At 53.4% G+C, this 19,326-nt stretch overlaps 1 protein-coding gene across 5 annotated transcripts in view; it reads left to right on the top strand.

Annotated features, from left to right (window-relative positions):
* The window catches only part of FAM178B (family with sequence similarity 178 member B), a 103,280-nt gene that overhangs the window by 63,701 nt on the left and 20,253 nt on the right, over window positions 1–19,326 (top strand). For 3 of the 5 annotated variants that reach the window (XM_070474490.1, XM_070474487.1, XM_070474483.1), the window contains one exon: window positions 7,897–7,984. In XM_070474490.1, coding sequence (XP_070330591.1) covers window positions 7,897–7,984 — 88 coding nt within the window. The other 2 variants (XM_070474492.1, XM_070474495.1) reach the window with 2 other exon arrangements.

Below are 19,326 nucleotides of genomic sequence, written 5' to 3'. Positions count from 1 at the left end.
TGAAATTCAAACAGCCCTACCTGGTACACTAGGGCCCTCCTGCCTGCTTTTCACGTCCCTCCACGTTCCCCAGCCCCCCAGCCCCTGCAGGCTTCCACACTCCAACCCTATCCTGAAGCTGTGCCGCTACCCAAACCCATGAGGAGCAGTTGTCTCAAACGTTTCAACGCCTGTTCCCTCTTCGCCGAAAAGCCTCTTTGCCTGGTCGACGCTTCCTCACCCCCAAGACTAGGCTCTGAGGAGGCAGCTTCTCTTTGTAGAAACCTCCGGATGCAGAAACTTGGTTGTTGGTGCCCCCTTGGACTGTGAGCATCCTGAGGACAGGGACTGTGACTTCGAACTCTGGGTCCCTGGAATCCTGGCACAGAAGAGGGAGCTTGCTTGTGGAGAGCTGGCTTCTGAAGGGCAGATTTCAAAAAGCAGAGAGAGCAAGAAATTTTCAGTAGCAGACTCCAAAGACAAAGTGGCTCAGCTGAGCCAGGAGATCCTACAGTAAGACTTTGGACATGGATTGCAAATGGACCCAGTAAGGGAAAAAGCAGGAAGTATTAATATTTAGAGACGGCAAGGTCTGCACCCAAAGCTCATCATGCATGATCTCTGATCTTGAAAGATATGGAAGAGAGAAGGAAGGGGACACAGGCAAGGCACATGGAAAAATAACATGAACCCAATGAACTGGTGACAGTTCTTTTGGGAGTAGCTAAAGCCCACGGAAGGAGCTTCTGTATAATTTTTTTTTTTTTTTTTTTTTTTTTTTTGCTGCACTGAGAGGCATGTGGGATCTTAGTTTCCTGACCAGAGATCAAACCCAGTGTGGAAGTGTGGAGTCCTAACCACTGGACTACCAGGGACGTCTCCTGTGTAGTTATTTTTGATGCCAGGAGAGCTCTTCTGGGTTGATAGGGAAATGATGACCCTGGTGAAGAGAGAACACCACCACGTAATTCATGTTTTGTTTCTGTTTTCTTTTGTGAAGGAGCCTAATTTTTCATCTAGACTGGAGTATTGATCAAAGGGGATTGCAGCCTGTAATAGCAGGGGGAGACCAGATGGCAGCATCTAACTGGGTGGAATGAGTTGAGGTCCCCTTCACGTCTGTCCTGCACGATGTGGGGGAGCCCTAACTCCACAGAGACCTCTCGGGAAGGGAGAGCTCCCCGGGGAATGAAGAAGAAGGGTGCTCTTCTTCATTCAGCTCTGTGGACTTGACGTGTTCCTCAACAGAACTCCCCAGGGGAAAGCTTGTGAGCACATACATAGAAAAGGAAGCCCTGCTTTCTAGGATTCCTAAGAATAAATCATACCAGCCTAGCCTCATTTAGTTTTTGATAGGCTAAGCAGAATACCCTGGAGAGGGCTGTCTGGGTTCTGTAGGGCATTTGATGGAGACGCACATCCTATCTTGCCATAACATAGCAAGCTGAAGTGTGGGCTGAAGAGTGATGTCCAGTTAGACGGACTCATTGTCAGAAGATGCCACTGGCCATCAGAGTCTGCCTGGAGGATAGGTCCGGGCGGCACCCAGAGCTCTGTCTCCACTGACAGGTTGGCCAGCACAGACCCAAGGTCTTGAATGAGGCCATTAACAGAACAGTAGTTGGGTTCATGCATAACATGAAGGCAACTGACAGCGAAGATCCTCGAAGATCTCAAAAGACCATAACGATGGGCTGAGTGGGAGAGACCGAGCTGCACAGTGGAGAACAGGGTCTAGGAAATGGGATTTGACAGCCAGACGTGTGGACTAGACTTTGGGCTCAACCTGTCAAGAGCGTAGCGTTGAGGGGCTCCCCCCCAAATAAGGGTCCGCTTCAGTTCTGAGCGCCTTGCTTAATGAGAATGTCAGCAACCTCAAGGGCTTTCAGAAGAACCCACCCAGAATGGCGAAGATTCCAAAAGACAGAGAAGAGTAGCTTGTTGCACTCGGGGGAAGGGATAGTGTGCGAAGTATGGCGACTTTTTAAATATTTGTTTATTTGACTGTGCTGGGTCTTAGTTGCAGCACATGGAATCTAATTTCCTGACCAGGGATTGAACCTAGGCCCCCTGCTCTGGGAGCGCAGAGTCTTAGCCACTGGACCACCAGGGAAGTCCCTGGCGACTTTTCTCCAAGTATGCGGAGGCCCTGACTGAATGGACGGGTATGCGGGTCCCAGGACATGAGACCAGGTGACTTTTCAGATGTTTTTAGGGGTCTCGGTTTCATCATCATACCAGAAAGAGAGAAAGAGAGGGAGGGAGGAGGGGAGAGAGGAGGCTGGCAGTCCAGATGTGACTGAGTGAACCTGATTCTTGTTTGGTTGTGATGTACACGCAGGAGAGAACATGTCAGAGGTGGACACTGCACTGCACCGGGTGTCTGTGCAGCCACCACTGCGTCACCAGCCAGGTCACCTGCTCCCCTAGAAGGGCCCTGGACCCGTCCCAGGCATGGCCTCTGCAAAAAGAGCCACTTCGGCAGCTTTCATCCCATGGATTTTCTGTGCTGGGCTTCAGACTCAGGTCCCAGTGGAACCATACAGGGTTCTGTCTCGTATCTGGCTCCCCTGGCATGGCCAGCACTTGTGGGTGTCAGTCATGGCAAAGCCAGCGATCATAGACAGCTCTTTGGCGTTGCCCGGTGGGAGCCCCCCGCGTGGGCCCGAGGCTGTCTGCATGCTGCCTTCTCTTCCTGTCCGTCCTGTGCTGTGTCCACGTTTGTGAGTGCCCCAGCGGGTGTGAGATGCCTGGGCAGAAGGCTGAGGAGGCGACCCCCACCTCTGAGCCCAGGCCCCCATCTGCCTGCCCGGGTGACACATGTTCACATGCAAGACAGGAGACTCCAGGGGAAGGACTGAGGGGCAGGTGGCGTGAGAGCAGTCAGTGCCCGGTGAGGTGGCCTGAGCGGCCTGGGAGGGGCAGGCCCGCCGACGCCCTGGGGCAGGGTGCTGGGCAGTGCTTCCACCACGAACCGGCCCGCTGTGGTTGCTTCCTGAATTGCCCTGGAGACAAGGAAAAGGCCGTTCACACCTTTGGCCAGATGCCCGATGGCCTTCCTGGGCAGTTCAGCTTCAGCAGGGCCTGGTTCCCGTCTGAAGGGGCTGCATTGATCTGTGTGGTGGTCCTGGCACCCTCCTGGCCCATGCGGGTATGGGGCCTTTGCTGCCCCCCTGAGCCCCAGCAGGCTGCCCCTCTCAGGAGCTGGGGGGAGAGGGGCTGGAGGCTGGGAAACTGAGCGCCTGCGCTCCACGTCCAACCAGCCTCTGTTGTCGGTTTGGAAAAGTCATTTCCAAACCTCCCGGCGCCTTAGGCCCCTCCGTGTGCTGATCCAGCGTCCTGGTCTTGCAGCGGCCCGCGGGGGTGGAGGAGGCAGGCCGCTGCAGGGGCCTGGCCTGGTGTGAGCGCAGTGGGCTGAGCCTGTTGCCTTATATGACAGTAGCTGGGAAGGTTCCAGGGCCTTCTGCGTCCTCCTTTGTCCGCCTGTTTTGAGTTCCCGGGAGGCCTCCCGGGTGGGGTCAACCTCCGCCGAGCGGCAGGCCTCGCCCCACTCCCATCCCCCTCTCCACCCCCCACCCCTGCTTGCGCCCTGCGCAGTCTGGGTGGTGTTTGGGCTGAGTCTTGGCTTTCCCTTCTCTGTCCAGTAACTTCTCAGTGTAAAATTGAAAACCGGTCCCGTCTCCCTGTCTGTGTGTCCCAGTGGGAGCTGAGAGGGCAGGGGACTGGTTTAGAAGGCAGAGCAGGGCCGTGGGGATGAAAGGCAGTGGGCAAGCAGGGAACGCCACCCTCTGATGCGGGTTTCTTTCATCCATTCGCCCACTCGGTGCTCTTTCTAGTGCTTTTCTCTTTATTTTTCACCCCCAATCAGCCTCTTCCCTCCTGGAACCAGCCCTGGCTCTGCCTGCACCCCCATCCAGGGTCGGCCCCTCCCCTCCCGCTGTGGGCAAGAGCGCTCCCGAAGGTTCGGGTTTGGGTTAATGAAGCCCAGATGCTGGACTTCTGATTCCCGCTTCAAGTTCGCCTCTCAGCAGCGGCTGGAGGGGCTGGAGGGTCCGTCTGCCTCCCACTGTGCTCTGGCCCAGCTGCTGCCGGGCCGGGCTTGAGGGGAACGGCTGGAGAGCAGCTTCTGGCGGACAGTGCGGGATGGTGGGCGGAGCCCAGGGAGAGACGGGGTGGAGCTCCGGGTGTGGGGCGGGGCCCTTCCTGCCTTCACCCCGTCCGAGGCTGGTATGGGGCGCGCTGGAAGAGGGGCTTCTGCTTTCTGTCTCTTGGCGGAGTCCATGTGGGATTACCTCTCCCCAGGACTCAGGTGGTCGGTGGGAACACTGGCGCGCTCTGCAGAGGGAACCGGGGTCAGAGAGGGCCCCGCGCTGCCTAATGGCAGCCCTTCCCAGTCCAGGATGGCTGATCCCTCTCAGGGAGACCAGATACAACACAAAGATCACATGGGAGGAACTTATGCTAAGGAATTACTCCTTGTCTGTGGGATATTATTATTCCTTATCTATAAGAAATTCAAATTTAACTGGGCATCCTATATCATCCTGTAACTCCGGGAAATAGTGAGGAACAGGGAGGCCGGCTTGCTGCCAGTCCATGAGGTCACAGAGTTGGACACCACTTAGCGACTGAAGGACCACCATCACCTATGTTTTTATTGGCTAAATTGGGCAATCCTTACCCCCACCCCCACCCATCTGAACTTCTATAAGTAATCGTTTTGTTGAATTGCAGCATACAAACAGAACACCGACTGTCAGTGTGTGCTCAGCGAGTTTTCACAGGTCCAGCACATGCAGCACCCAGAACGAAAGGAGGAGATTCCCTGGTGGTCCAGTGGTTAGGGCTCGTCACTTTTCAATCCTGGGCACAGGTTCAATCCCTGGTCGGGGTACTAAGATCCTGCAAGCCATGTGGTGCGACCAGAAAAAAAAACCCAAAAACGAACAGAACCTGCCCCCCGCCAAGGAGAGCAGGACCCCCGTTTTTGCCCTTAATCACACAGGTGTAGTCTTCTGTGATGGCTCCTCCCGCACAGCGCCGTGAGGTCACCATGCTGCTGGGCGGAGTCCCGGCTCGTCCACCGTCGCCAAGCACTGCAGATGCAGTCCAGTCGTCTGTCCGTTCGTGGGCCGACATTGCACGTCTGCCTCTCTGTTTTTTCCTACACCGCATCTCTGTGCCAGGGAGGAGGACTGCTGGGTTGTGGGTGGGCACATGCACCTCTTCAGCTTGAGCAGGTCTCACCCAGCAGGTGACTGAGGTGGGCGTATGCATTTACATCCCCACCAACTGTATGGGAGCATCCCGCTCTTTCTCACGTCTGCCCTTCTGGTGTGGGGCACTGCTGCCTGATGCTGGTTTTTGTTTGTTTTAAATCAAGAGCTTCTTGCACTGTTGATTCCTCTGATTTTCTTGACTAAGAATATAAACAAGGTGCCTGCTTCAGGTACCACCTGCTCAGCCTGATGGGAAGCTGGAGGAGGCCATTCCCACCTCCGTTCCCCACCACCCAGGAGCTCCCCACCCCCACCACGTGAAGCAAGGGTGGGCGCAAGCCCTGGAGGAGTTGCACGGGTGCCTCCGGCCCCGCTGAGGGGGAGCCAGGCTCAGTCCTGCCTCCCCCGAGTACTTTAGGGAAATGTCATTTCCGAGGGCTGCCTGCAGCTTGCCGTCCCCATGTGCCACCCTTCTGTTCCTTGTGGGGTCCTTCCAGGATAGGGGTGGGGGTGCCCGTGGGGTCCCTCCAGCAGTGTTGCTACTCGAGGGAATGTCTCCTCTATGGAGCTGGTTCTGACCCAAGTGTTTCCACCATGGTCCTTTGGTTTCCTCCGGCTCTAGGACCTCACCTTTGCTTCCCCTGGAATTAGAGACTGTGGCCACATCAGAATCCATGTCAGGGGCTGACCTCTGCTGCCCATGGGGGCCACAAGTGTGTGGAAGTGTGAGGAAGATGGAACCCCCCATCCCTCCTCCCATCGCCCCCTCCAGCCTCTCCTGGCCACTGCCACCCCTAGTCCCATCCTCTGGTCTCTACTCCCCTCTTCCAACCCTTTACTCACCCCAGCCCTCAGGGACCCATGAAAGCCAGAGCCCGCCTAAGTCAAAGATCTCTCTTGGTAAATGTCACATTGCACTTGAAAATATGTGGGTTATTTTCACATATTTTTCGATACTGATTTCTAATGTAATTCCACTGATAACAGACTCTATGATTTTAATACCTTTAGACCATGAAAATTTTGCACCTTGTTTTATGTCCCTGGATATGTTCCAGTATCTCCTAGTTAATAGTCTATGGAAACTTGAATAGAATTTGTATCCTACTTGTGTGAAAATTTTGTAAATCTTAATTCTATTGAATTGGTTCGTGGTGTTTTCAGGTCTACTGTATCCCTCTACTTTTCTGTATATCCCTTCTATTAATTTTTGAGAATTTGATATTGAAACTCCAATTAAAAATCTTAATCTACCTGAAAATAATTGTAATAACAGTGGTGGTGGTGGTGGTTTAGTCACCAAGTCGTGTCCAACTCTCTGCGACCCCATAGACTGTAGCCCGCCAGGCTCCTCTGTGGAATTCCCCAGTCAAGAATACTGGAGTGTGTTGCCATTTTCTTCTCCCGGGGATCTTCTAGGCATCAAACCCTGGTCACCTGTGTTGCAGGTGGATTCTTTACTACTGAACTACCAGGGAAGCCCCAATATATTGTGGCTGCTGCTGCTGCTAAGTCGCTTCAGTCGTGTCCAACTCTGTGCGACCTTATAGACGGCAGCCCACCAGGCTCCTCCGTCCACAGGATTCTCTAGGCAAGAAGACTAGAGTGGCTTGCCATTTCCTTTACCAAATATATCATGGAGCTATATGTAACTTTGTTCTGTATTTTCCAAGTCTCCTGTAAATGTGTTATCATATTTTAATAGTTTAAAAAATAAAATAGAAAGAGAAAAAAATCAGAGCCATAAACATTAGCGCCTGAAATCCCCATCATAAGGCTCTACTCCAGAAGAGAGCCGGTACCCGCCCCACCCTGAGGAATTCAGTCAGGACTGGCGCTAGACTGAGAAGCACAGCTCAGACTTGCTGCAGAAGCAAAGAGGGCTTTATTGGCTGAGCTACCCAGCCCACTGACTGCATGGGTCTGGGGGTTGGGGGCTTCAGGCAGGGAGGGCTCTGTCTCTACTTGCTTCATCCTCCAGCCTCCCCGACTGCTGCCCCAGCCCCACCGAGAGGCAGGGTGGCCGCCAGTGACTGTAGGCGCCCCTCCCAGCAGATTAGTGGCCCTGCTGGAAGAGAACGCACTCTCCTGGTCCCAGCCGAGACCCCAAGGGCCCCTCACAGTGGCTTGAGCTCGGGGGCTGATGGGCCAGGCTCGGCTCATGTGCCCGCCTGGGAACCCGAATCTGGGCTGAGGGTAGAAGTGAAGGGACTCTCCAAAGAAAAGTCACTGAATACTGAGTGGGAAAAAAACAACAAAATGTGGCCTCACCAGCCCCGGTCACCCACCTCCTACCACCTTCCAGGGCTGAAAGATCTTAACGCTGCAAAGGAAAAAAAGACAATGGTCTGTACAGAAGTGGATGCACGGTATCTCTGTGTAGCACAGACCTATATAGAAAAAAAACTAAGAAGAAAAGCACCACTATGCTAGCCTCTGAAATCACCGCCTTTTTCTTCATTAATTATTCTCTTTTGCTTATTTTTAAGCTTTCCCATCTGGCATGTTTTTTATGACTTCTAAAATATATCATAAATGCTGGAAACCAAAGGAGAAAGCTGAAATTCCCCAGACAGAGGGGCTCTTCCCTGCTCACCTTTCCATGCGTGTCCTACACTTCCCTGCCCACCTCCAGACCTGAACCCCCACCCCACCGCAGGGTGCACCCCCTCAGCCTCTCTTGCCCCTTCTCCCACAGGCAGCTTCGAGGCCAGCTCAGCCTTCTGGTCATGGCGCGGCTGCTGAACCAGCAAGAGAGACTCCCTCTCTGGCAGAAGAAGGCCCAGGTAAGTGTTTGCCTCAAGCATCTTCTGGGGGTTGGGGGAACCTGACCAGCCCCTCCTGCCATTTTTCCTGAAGGTTGGGAGCCTCAGGTCAGGGGAGTTCAAGGTGGGTTTGCATTTTTTGCTCACATCCTTGCATCTAACAGTCACTTTCTGCACGCCTACTCTGTGCCAGCCACTGAGGATAAAGCAGTGAGCTAGGAGCAGGTGTTGCTTTTTTTTAAAGCTGTGGTAAAATATACATAACATAAGATTTACTATTTTAACTTTCCTTTTTTTTTTTTACTACCTTAACAATTTGTGTGTGTGTTAGTTACTCAGTCGTATCCAGCTCTTTGCGTCCCATGGGCTGCAGCCCTGCCAGGCTCCTCTGTCCATGGAATTTTCCAGGCAAGAATACTGGAGTGGGGTGCCATTCTCTTCCTCAAAAGATCTTCCCGACGCAGGGATCGTACCCAGGTCTCCTGCACTGCAGGCAGATATTTAACTGTCTGGGCCGCCAAGGAATATTTATTCATTTGGCTGCACCGGGCCTTAGTTGCGGATGCTGGATCTTTTTTTTACCCCCTCCAAACTTTAAACTTTTTATTTTGTACTGGGGTGTAGCCGATTAACAATGTTGCGGTAGTTTCAGGTGAACAGCAGAGGGACCCAGCCATACGTATAGAAGTACCCATTCTCCCCCAAAGTCCCCTCCCAGCCAGGCCACCACATAACATTAAGCAGAGTTCCATGTCCTATACAGGGGGTCCTTACTGGTTATCCATTTTAAATATAGCACTGTGTACAGATTCATCCCAAACTCCCTAACTGTCCCTTCCCCCCAGCAACTGCAGGATCTTTAATTGCAGCATGCAGGATCTAGTTCCCTGGACAGGGATTGAACCCAGGCCCTTTGCCTTGGGAGCTTGGAGTCTTAGCCACTTAGCACCAGGGAAGTCCCCATCTTAGCAGTTTTAAGTGCAGAGCTCTAACCATTCTGAAGGACCACCATCCATCTCCCAAACAGAAACTCTGCACCTGCTGACCTGCGACTCCCATTCCCTCCTCCCCAGCCCCAGCGTCTGTGACATTTTATAGGTGGAAGAACAACAAAGGTGAAAACGAATACGGCCATGAACACTGCCCGCTCTCAGTGGCCCTTCTGCCCCATGTCAGGCATGCTGGGCACAGTAGGGGAGGAAGGGTCTTCTTTCCTCTTCCCTTTTCTCTCCAGAAAGCTCTGATTGCAACCTCCTTGCAGTATGCAGGATCTAGACAGCAGTAGTTTAGCAGCCCTGGAGGCAGTGTGGGTCACATCCAGCCCAGGATGTGGGGTGGGGGGAGGCCTGGGGGGGAGTTGAGAATGCTCTTACCTGCCTCCAACCCCAGTAGTCTCCCTGGAACCCATAAGACTTGCCGGGTCAGCTGAGCCATCTAGCTCCACCATATGAGCCAGGCGAGGCAGTCCCAGGGAAAGGCTGAGTCTACAGTCACTGGAGGTGCACAAGGCAAGGCGGCATCACCCCTTGGCCAGAGTGCCGAGAGCATGTTCTGGACCCTCCTAGGGTGGGGTGGCCTAAGACACCAGTCACAGTGCGGGAGCTCAGAAAGGTGACCAGTTGAGTGGGCTAATCCAAGTGGGCCCTGGCTGCCCCCTCTGCCTTTCACGCATTTCCCCCCAAGACTTAGAAGCTTGGCAGGAGCTTCTGGTCCTGGTCCAGTTCCAGTTGAAGTGTCACCTCCTCAAGGAAGCCTTTCCTGATCACCCAACCCAAAGTGCCCTGGCATCAGCACCCTGTTTGAAAGTACTCATGGTGCTCACCTGGCTTCCCTGGTAGCTCAGCTGGTAAAGGATTCACCCACAGGAGACCTGGGTTTGATCCCTGGGTCGGGAAGATCCCCTGGAGAAGGGAATGGCAACCCACTCCAGTATTCTTGCCTGGAGAATACTATGAACAGAGGAGCCTGGTGGGCTACAGTTCATGGGGTCACAGAGAATCGGACATGGCTGAGCGACCAAGCACACACAACACATGATGCTCACCTCCTGGATTTTTTAAAATTTGTTCAGGGTCTATGTTACACACACACAGACACACACAGACACACACACCTCCAACAGCAGCTCCCCGAGTGCACGGACCAAAGGGTTTGTGCTCACTCTTGCTTGTCAGCTCCTAGCACAGTACCTGGCACACACAGGACCTCAGCACACACTTGTGGGCTGATGGAACCCAGGGCTGAGTTCCAGGGTGTTCAAGGGATGGTTCCCCAGGCATAGAGCTTGGGAAGCACAGTGAGGAGTTGAGGGGTGGCCTGCACACGGGGCCTGATGACAGAGCCTCTCTGCAAGAAAGAGGATGGAGGGACCAGACAGGGGCAGGGCAGGGCAGGACAGGCAGAGATGCAGTGGGAGCGAGACCAGTGGTCCCAGGAGGCCCCAGGGGACGGGGCAGCCTAGTAGACAGGCATTTCAGGGCAGCCTCTGAACTCTGCAGAGAAGGGAGAGCAGGTGAGAGGCCAGAGAGGAAAAGGCAGGACCGGCCGCAGGTGGTGGGTGGGAGTAGCCACCCTCTGGCAGCACTTGGCAGCAACTAGGAAAACACAGGCAGGCTAGAGCTTCAGGGTCAGGTCAAGGCTTGGGGTTTTGTTTTGATTTGTTTTTTGGCTGGAGCTTGTGCAGGGGAGGGTGTGAGGAGCGTGATGAAGGCCGGAGAGGGTGAGGAGAGTGGTGTGGGGGAGAGCTGGGGGTCTGGGCTTGGAGGGGACCCGCAGGGGAGGCAGGTGAGCAGGGCTGGCGGGGCAGGAGGCATGCCTTCCCCAGGAGAGCTGGGCTGGGTGCTCCCCGCCTGTCCAGCCAGGTCCAGCCCTGCGCTTGTGGGTCCCAGCTCCAGGGCCGTCCTGCCACACCAGTCACCCACCTGCCCGCATGCCCACTGTGCATTCATGAAACCCCAGTGGCGCGCCTCTCGTGTGCAGGCTCTGCACCGGAGACGACCTCAAAAGAGAGGCTGTGAGCGACCCAGGCCGCCAAGTGGCTTCCAGAGACGTCCTGAACCAGGTCTTGAAGGATGAGTCAGTGCTTGCGCAGAGGAGCAGAGACCATCAGCAGGCGGGCAGCGCAGCGCGTGCAGACCCACACCAGACGGAAGGGAAGACGGACCGGCTGGGGCCTGCCTCAGCCATCCCTCCCGTGCGCTTCCCCGTGTGTCCTCCCTGCAAGCCCAGGGCTGCTGCGCGGCCTCCTCCCAGGTCTCCAGGCTGCAAGCGCTCCCCTTTCCAGTAGGGCCTGTCAGACGGTTCCTTAGGAGACGCGCCTCCAAAGGGTCACCTCGAGCCCACAGCCACCCATGTCCCGCCCACATGCTCCCTTTCCCCACTTCTCCTCGAAGCCCTGGCTGCCAGGACTGCCCAGGCCCTCCTCACAGGCCGGCCTGGCTGCCCTCTGCACATGGCTTTGTGCCCAGGGCACTTCTTCCTTTCCACCCATCACATCGCAACCAGAGTGGTGGCTCTAACGTGCACGGAGCACAGCTGAGCCCCAGAGCCCTGTACAGGACTCGCCTCTCGCAGCAGGCCCAGGTGGTCAGGTCTGGTTCTGTTGTCCCGGTTCTGTTGTTGTTCAGTCGCTCCGTCATGGCCCACTCTTCGCAACCCCATGGACTGAGACACACCAGGCTTCCCTGTCTTTCACTGTCTACTGGACTTTGCTCAAATTCATGCCCATTGAGTCAGTGATGCCATCCACATTTATAGATAGGGACACGGAGGCAGGTTCAACTAGGAAATTTCTCAGGGTCACGAGGTAGGAGAACCGTGAAGCTAAGATGCAAAACCCAGGTGCCCTGACTCCAGAGTCTGCGCCCTGGACCCCTGTAATGTGCCATCTCTGCTTCTCCAGCCCCTTCCTCCTTGGCCCCCATTGTGGGGACAGCCTAAACCATACCTGCTGCTTCATGCTGATGTGCCCAGCTGGTGCCCTGAACTCTGGTCCGGGATGGCAGACAGGAGGACAAGGGCCAGCCCTCCTGCTTCCTTTAGCCATATATACATGCTTGATTTTTGCTGCTGTTGTTTAGTCACTAAGTCATGTCTGACTCTCTTGCGACCTCCATGGACTGTAGCCCTCCAGGCTGCTCTGTCCATGGGATTTCCTAGGCAAGAGTACTGGAGTGGGTTGCCATTTCCTCCTCTGAGGGATCTTCCCAACCCAGGGATCGAATCTCTGTCTTACTTGCTTGATAAACCTTAGCAGTTGATTCACCATGAAGGGCAGTTCAAGAGGTGAGAACCGGCTCACCAGAGGAGAGGATCCAGGGTGAGTGCCCAGGCAGGGGCTTTTGGGGCATTGCTGGGCAGGAGGAGCCCCCAGTGCCTAGATGGGTTGCGTTTCTGTCTGAGGCTGCAGCCTAAGGCCCCAGGAGCAGAAGCAGGTGCTGGAGAACTGAATCTGAGGGACAGGACTTCTGTAGGTGGTCAGAATGCAACAACCCCAAGGCTTGCATCTTCCAGGAGAGTCTTAGGATCAAACTGCTTCTTGTTGTTCCTGCAAATCCTGAGAATATCCCAGAAACAGCAGGGTTTGGACCCCAGGCACCAATGTGCTCCAGACACAGCTCAGGGAGTGGAAGATACAACCCTGAACAGAGCTCAGTCCCTCCCTCCTTGAACTCAGCGGGAGACAGGCACAGGCACCAAGGGAGAAGTAAATCTTTGGCATCCCAGATGGTGCTGAGTGCTGTGGAGAAAGAAAGCCAGATAAAGAGGAGAAGGAAGTGTTGGGAGAAGACGCTACTTTATAGTAGTGAACAGAAAAGGGGACATCTGAGCCCAGACCTGAAGAAATCACGCAGGTTTCTTGGGGGAAGAACATTCCAGGCAGAGGGAACAGCATGTGTAAAGGCCCTGGGCCAGACAAAGGCCTCTTAGGTTAGAGAAAAGAAAGGCCAGTGTGGCTGGAGCAGAGGGCTGAGGGTGGAGTAAGAGGAGTTGAGGTCAGAGGGGTGAGTGGGGACTCAGGTGGGAGCTTGACTTCCACACCAAAGTGGAGAGCCGCTGGAAGGCTTTGATAACAGGAGAGACATACCTTGATTTATAAAAATCTTTTACTATTACACTGGCTGCTGCACTGAGACTAGATTGTTAGGGGTTGGGTGTATGCATGCTGATCACTTCAGTCATGTCCAATTCCATGTCACTACATGGACCGTAGCCTGCCAGGCTCCTCTGTCCATGGAATTCTCCAGGCAAGAATACTGCAGTGAGTTGCCATGCTCTCCTCCAGGGGATCTTCCAGACTCAGGGATCGAACCTGCATCTCTTTTGTCTCTTGCATTGGCATGTGGGTTCTTTACCACTAGCACCCCTAGGGTGGGGTAGAAGGAGACAGTTGCAGTAATCCTGGTAAGAGCTGTTGGCCATGTGGCCTGGGGAGATGGTGACGGAGGTGGCGAGCAGTGGTTAGGTTCTTGATGCATTTCACAAGTACAGCCAGTGGGAAGTAGAATGTAAGAGAAAGGAGACGTGGAGGGCTCCAGAACCTGTGCAACTGGCAGGATGGAGAAGCCCTTTACTAAGATAGGCAAGACACAGGCAGAACAGGTTTGGAGAGAAATCGGGAGTTTCTTTCTTATCCCAGGCCACCTCTTGCAACACCATAAGCCTCTTTTGTCAAGCCATGACTTCCAGCCTGGAGTTCGGAAAATATAGGCTTCAAATGGCTGAAATCAAAGGGACCAAAGAGTTGCATCTACTATGGAAAGATCACCTGCAGACCTGACCTGCTATTCATTTATTCATTCATTTAGCAAATACATATTAAGCATATACAGTAGTCCCTACTATCCATGGGAGATACAGTTCAAGCTGCTTGTGGGCGCCTGACTGCACCAAGTCATAGTTGGAGCATGCAAACTCTTAGTTGTGGCATATGGGATCTAGTTCCCTGACCTGGGATCGAACCCCATGCCCCTTGCATTGAGAACCCCGTCTTAGCCTCTGGATCACTAGGCAAGTCCCACAGATTGTTTATTTCTGGAATTTTCCATTTAACATTTTCAGATCTTGGTTGACCACAGGTATCTGAAACCGTGGAAAGTGAAACTTTGGATAAGGGGGCACAGCTGTGTCAGGTGCCATCGCTCTACTAGGCTGTGGGAACACTGCAGGGACCACACCTGCCCTCATGGAGCTGACGTCCTGGTAGGGGTGGGCGAGGAGGTAATCATAAACATAACAAACAAGTAATTGGCATCACATATCAGAAGCTGCTAGTTCGGTTCAGTCGCTCAGTCGTGTCCGACTCTTTGCAACCCCATGGACTGCAGCACGCCAGGCTTCCCTGTCCATCAACTCCCAGAGCTTACTCAAACTCATGTCCGTTGAGTCAGTGATGCCATCCAACCATCTCCTCCTCTGTCGTCCCCTTCTGCTCCTGCCTTCAGTCTTTCCCAGCATCAGGGTCTTTTCAAATGAGTCAGTTTTTCACATCAGATAGTTCAAAGTATTGGAGTTTCAGCTTCAGCCTCAGTCCTCCTGATGAATATTCAGGACTGATTTCCTTTAGGATAGACTGGTTGGACCTCCTTGCTGTGCAAAGGACTCTCAAGAGTCTTTTCCAACACCACAATTCAAAAGCATCAATTCTTCAGTGCTCAGCTTTCTTTGTAGTCCAACTCTCACATCTATACATGACTACTGGAAAAACCATAGCTTTGACTAGATGGATCTTTGTTGGCAAAGTAATGTCTCTGCTTTTTAATATGCTGTCTAGGTTGGTCATAACTTTTCTTGCAAGGAGCAAGCATCTTTTAATTTCATGGCTACAGTTACCATCTGCAGTGATTTTGGAGCCCCCTTACTATTTCCATTGTTTCCCCATCTATTTGCCATGAAGTGATGGGACCAGATGCTATGGTCTTAGTTTTCTGAATGTTGAGTTTTAAGCCACCTTTTTCACTCCTCTTTCACTTTCATCAAGAGGCTCTTTAGTTCTTCCTCACTTTCTGCCATAAGGGTGGTGTCATCTGCATATCTGAGGTTATTGATATTTCTCCCAGCAGTCTTGATTCAGGCTTGTGCTTCACCCAGTCCAGCATTTCTCATGATGTACTCTGCATATAAGTTAAATAAGCAGGGTGACAATATACAGCCTTGATGTACTCCTTTTCCGATTTGGAACCAGACTGTTGTTCCATGTCCAGTTCTGACTGTTGCTTCTTGACCTGAATACAGGTTTCTCAAGAGGCAGGTCAGGTGGTCTGGTATGCCCATCTCTTTAAGAATTTTCCACAGTTTGTTGTGACCCACACAGTCAAAGGCTTTGGCATAGTCAATAAAGCAGAAGTAGATGTTTTTCTGGAACTCTCTCACTTTTTCGATAATCCAACGGATGTTGGCAATTTGATCTCTGGTTCCTCTGCCTTTTCTAAATCCAGCTTGAACATCTGGAAGTTCATAGTTCATGTACTGCTGAAGACTGGCTTGGAGAATTTTGAGCATTACTTTGCTAGCGTGTGAGATGAGTGCAGTTGTGCGGTAGTTTGGCCATTCTTTGACATTGTCTTTGGTAAAGCGTCTGCTTACAATGCGGGAGGCCAGGGTTCAGTCCCTGGATTGGGAAGATCTCCTCGAGAAGGAAACGGCAGTCCACTCCAGTATTCTTGCCAGGAAAATCCCATGGAGAGAGGAGCCTTGTGGGCTATAGTCCAAGGGGTCGCAATGAGTCGGACACGACTGAGCAACTTCACTTCACTTCTTTGGGATTGGAATGAAAACTGACCTTTTCCAGTCCTGTAGCCACTGCTGAGTTGTCCAAATTTGCTGGCATATTGAGTGCAGCACTTTCTAAGTGTCATCTTTTAGGATTTGAAATAGCTCAACTGGAATTCCATCACATCCACTAGCTTTGTTCATAGTGATGCTTCCTAAGGCCCACTTGACTTCGCACTCCAGGATGTCTGGCTCTACGTGAGTGATCACACCATCGTGATTATCTGGGTCATGAAGATCTGTTTTGTATAGTTCTTCTGCGTATTCTTCTGTGTATTCTTCTGCCACCTCTTCTTAATATTTTCTGCTTCTGTTAGTTCCATACCATTTCTGTCCTTTATTGTGCCCATCTTTGCATGAAATGTTCCCTTGGTATCTCTAATTTTCTTGAAGAGATCTCTAGTCTTTCCCATTCGATTGTCTTCCTCTATTTCTTTGCATTGATCCCTGAGGAAGGCTTTCTTATCTCTCCTTGCTATTCTTTGGAACTCTACATTCAGATGGGAATATCTTTCCTTTTCTCCTTTGCCTTTCGCTTCTCTTCTTTTCACAGCTATTTGTAAGGCCTCCTCAGACACCCATTTCGCCTTTTTGCATTTCTTTTTCTTGGGGATGGTCTTGATCCCTGTTTCCTGTCCAGTGTCAGAAGGTGCTAGCTGCTTGGGAAACAGAAGTCATGCCTGGAAGGGGATTAGCAAGTGCAGGTGCTGTAGTCCCACAGGATAGATGGGAGGGGGAGGCGGCAGAAGGGTGGAAGAAGGTAGGGGCACCGTGCAGTATCGAGTCAGAAGGTCCAGGCAGGGCACAGGCTCCAGGGAACAGCAGGGGCATCTTGGGCCTTGCAGACACTTATGTTACTGACTAGAGGATTTTTGCAGAAACTAGTTCCTGTGGCCTTTGTTTCTGATAAGTGAATATTGAAACTTCTGCAGCTCATAAAGGTCGGGTATCAACAGACATATGAATACGTCTCTGGTCAATAATGTGTTCACATCCTGGCCTTCTCCACTGAGCTAACAGAAGCAGCTGCCGGGGTCTGAGTGCAGGAGTGACCGCTGTGTGGACAGTTGCCTGGCCGGGAACGGTCTGCCTCCTCTGGCCAGACGAACCGCCGAGGCCAGTGGAGGCCTGCCTTTTTGGGTGATAGTTTGCTTCTTGCCCGGGGACGTCTGTCCTGAAGGGCTGAGTGTTTGCAGAGACAGCTCCTAGCAGTAGGGGTGGAGCGGGGATACGTGCTGGTCAGAGCCTGGCCCTGCCGGGGACCCATGCGGCCCAAATAAGTCCTCATCCCAGAGAAGGGTGTGTCTGCTGGAGAGGGACCGGCTGGGGCTGCCAGAGCTGGAACAAAAGAGAATAAGCAATCGGAAGGCAGCAGCTTTCCACGCTGGGCAGAATGAAGCTGTTTTCATGGAGTGAGAGGAAAAACGTGGGCGCAGCCAGCCCTCTGCCCTCTGCTCCCTTGCCTGCCGCCGCCCCCGCCCATGGTCCCAGTCGGGGCGGAGCTGCCTGCCGGGGGCGGCTTCTGGGGCTGCGGGCTGCTGAGCGCGCCCTGTGCGTGCACAGCTGTGAGCCCGGAGCAGGCAGGACTGTTTTGGAAACTATCCGCAGACTTGGAAGGCCTGAGCAAGGCAGCACAGCCCTGGTTTTGGTGAGAATCCAGATGGTGCCTGTCTTTACCCAGAACCTTCCCACTCTGTCTCCCTGCCACCCGCTCTCCCTTTCTGAAAGGATCAGACACTCAGCCAAGAAGCCCTGGCCGCCTTCCAGCAGCCAAGGGCCCCAGGCCTGACTCCTAGCCCTCACCAGGCCCAGCTGCTCCTGTGGGCTGTCTCAGCCCGTGACTGGCCGAGGTGCTGAGCAGGTGTCTGCGGCTGAGCTGGGGAGGAAGCCAGGTGTGCTGGGCAGGGCTGTGATCGGGTGGGAGCTGGCCCAGGGCTTAGCCCTCGCCCTTTGGGCCAGCCTACACCTGCTACATCTGAAGAGATGGCGCCTTCGTGAACCTCCCTGGCCCCGCACCTTTGTTCTGGGTCCTCCCTCCCCAGCGCTATAGGCAGCCTCAGAGGGGCCCAAGACGTAGGGCATGCCTTCCTGCTTGCCTGCCTGCCTGCCTGCCTTCAGTCAGCCCTGGGGCAGGTGGTTGTCCTTGCTGGGGCTCAGTCGAGACTGCCCAGACCAGATGCAAGGGCTGGGCAGGAAGGGTGGCCTGCTGCAGACACCTGACTTAGGAGGCTGCATGTGCCCGCGTTCACAGAGGGCGGGCAGTTTAGGTGCAGGGCAGGGCAGCTAGCAGGTCAAGTGTCGTAATAACCAAAGGGCAACGCGTGTGGGCCTCCTGGGGAATCCCATTCCACCAAAACAACTGCGTAAGGACGTTGTTGAGACAGAGAACACCAAGCACAGGTGGGGGTCACAGAAGGAATGCTGGGTGCTCGTGCTGGGCAAGAGAATAATGTGATTACTTTATAAGGGAAAAGTCCTTATCCTTTTCTGTTGGAAGATCTTTGTGGGTAGAATGATCTGAGGTTTGGATTTGCCTTTAAATTCTCTGGGAGGAAAAAGGTTATGGGGGTGAGGGAGAATGTGATGAGTCCAGTCATCATTCACATTCAGAGATGGGCTTGGGGGCAGTTCTCAGCCTCTCTTCTTTCAAGAGCATCGAAAAACCCTGTGTTGTTCAGTTTCTAAGTCATGTCTGACTCTCAGCGACCCCATGGACTGCAGCATGCCAGGCCTCCCTGTCCATCACCAACTCCCGGAGCTTACTCAAACTCATGTCCATTGAGTCAGTGATGCCATCCAACCATCTCATCCTCCGTTGTTCCCTTCTCTTGCCTTCTGTCTTCCCCAGCATCAGGGTCTTTTCCAGTCAGTCAGCTCTTTGCATCAGGAGGCCAAAGTATTGATGCTTCAGCACTAGTCTTTCCGATGAATATTGATTTGATTTCCTTTCGGATTGACAACCCCCATAGTAACTAGTTAAATGAAAAGAGAGGGCCAGTGGGCTTGAGCAGCAGCTGCTCAGAGTTGGGAAGGTCTTGTCTGGTGGCAGAGGAGACCCTCTTTCTGATCTTGTTTCTTCTAAACTCTGAGTGTCTGCTCAGTCCCGGGATGTGAATTAAAGCTCCGTAGGTCCTCAGTCACTTGTCTAAAGCAGTAGTCCCCAACCTTTTTGGCACCAGGGACCAGTGTTGTGGAAGACAGTTTTTCCACGGACTGGTTGGATTGTGGGGTGGGGGGGGGGGGTTTGCGGATGATTTGAACGCATTACATTTATTATGCACTTTGTTTCTATTGTTATTACATCGGCTCCACCTCAGATCATCAGACATCAGGTCCCAGCGGTTGGGGACCCGGGTCTCAATGACCTCGTGCCCGGCGCTGCGAGCATGTGAGCCCCTGCCCCAGGAAGAACGGCTGAGTCTGTCTCCGTTTCACAGGCGGGGACGGGCTCCGAGAGGCCATGTGGCTCCTGAAGGAGAGGCGCCCCCGGTCATGGAGCCAACGGTCTGGCTGTGGAGCCAATGCCCCTGCCAGCCGGGGTCTCCCAGCCACGCACCCTGGAGGCGCCCCAAGCACTTGTGAGTGACGGTCCC

The sequence above is a fragment of the Odocoileus virginianus genome, chromosome 2 (assembly GCF_023699985.2).
Source record: "Odocoileus virginianus isolate 20LAN1187 ecotype Illinois chromosome 2, Ovbor_1.2, whole genome shotgun sequence".
Lineage (NCBI taxonomy): Eukaryota > Metazoa > Chordata > Mammalia > Artiodactyla > Cervidae > Odocoileus > Odocoileus virginianus.
Note: the sequence above shows the minus strand (reverse complement) of the source record. Positions and strands in the feature narration are given on the sequence as shown.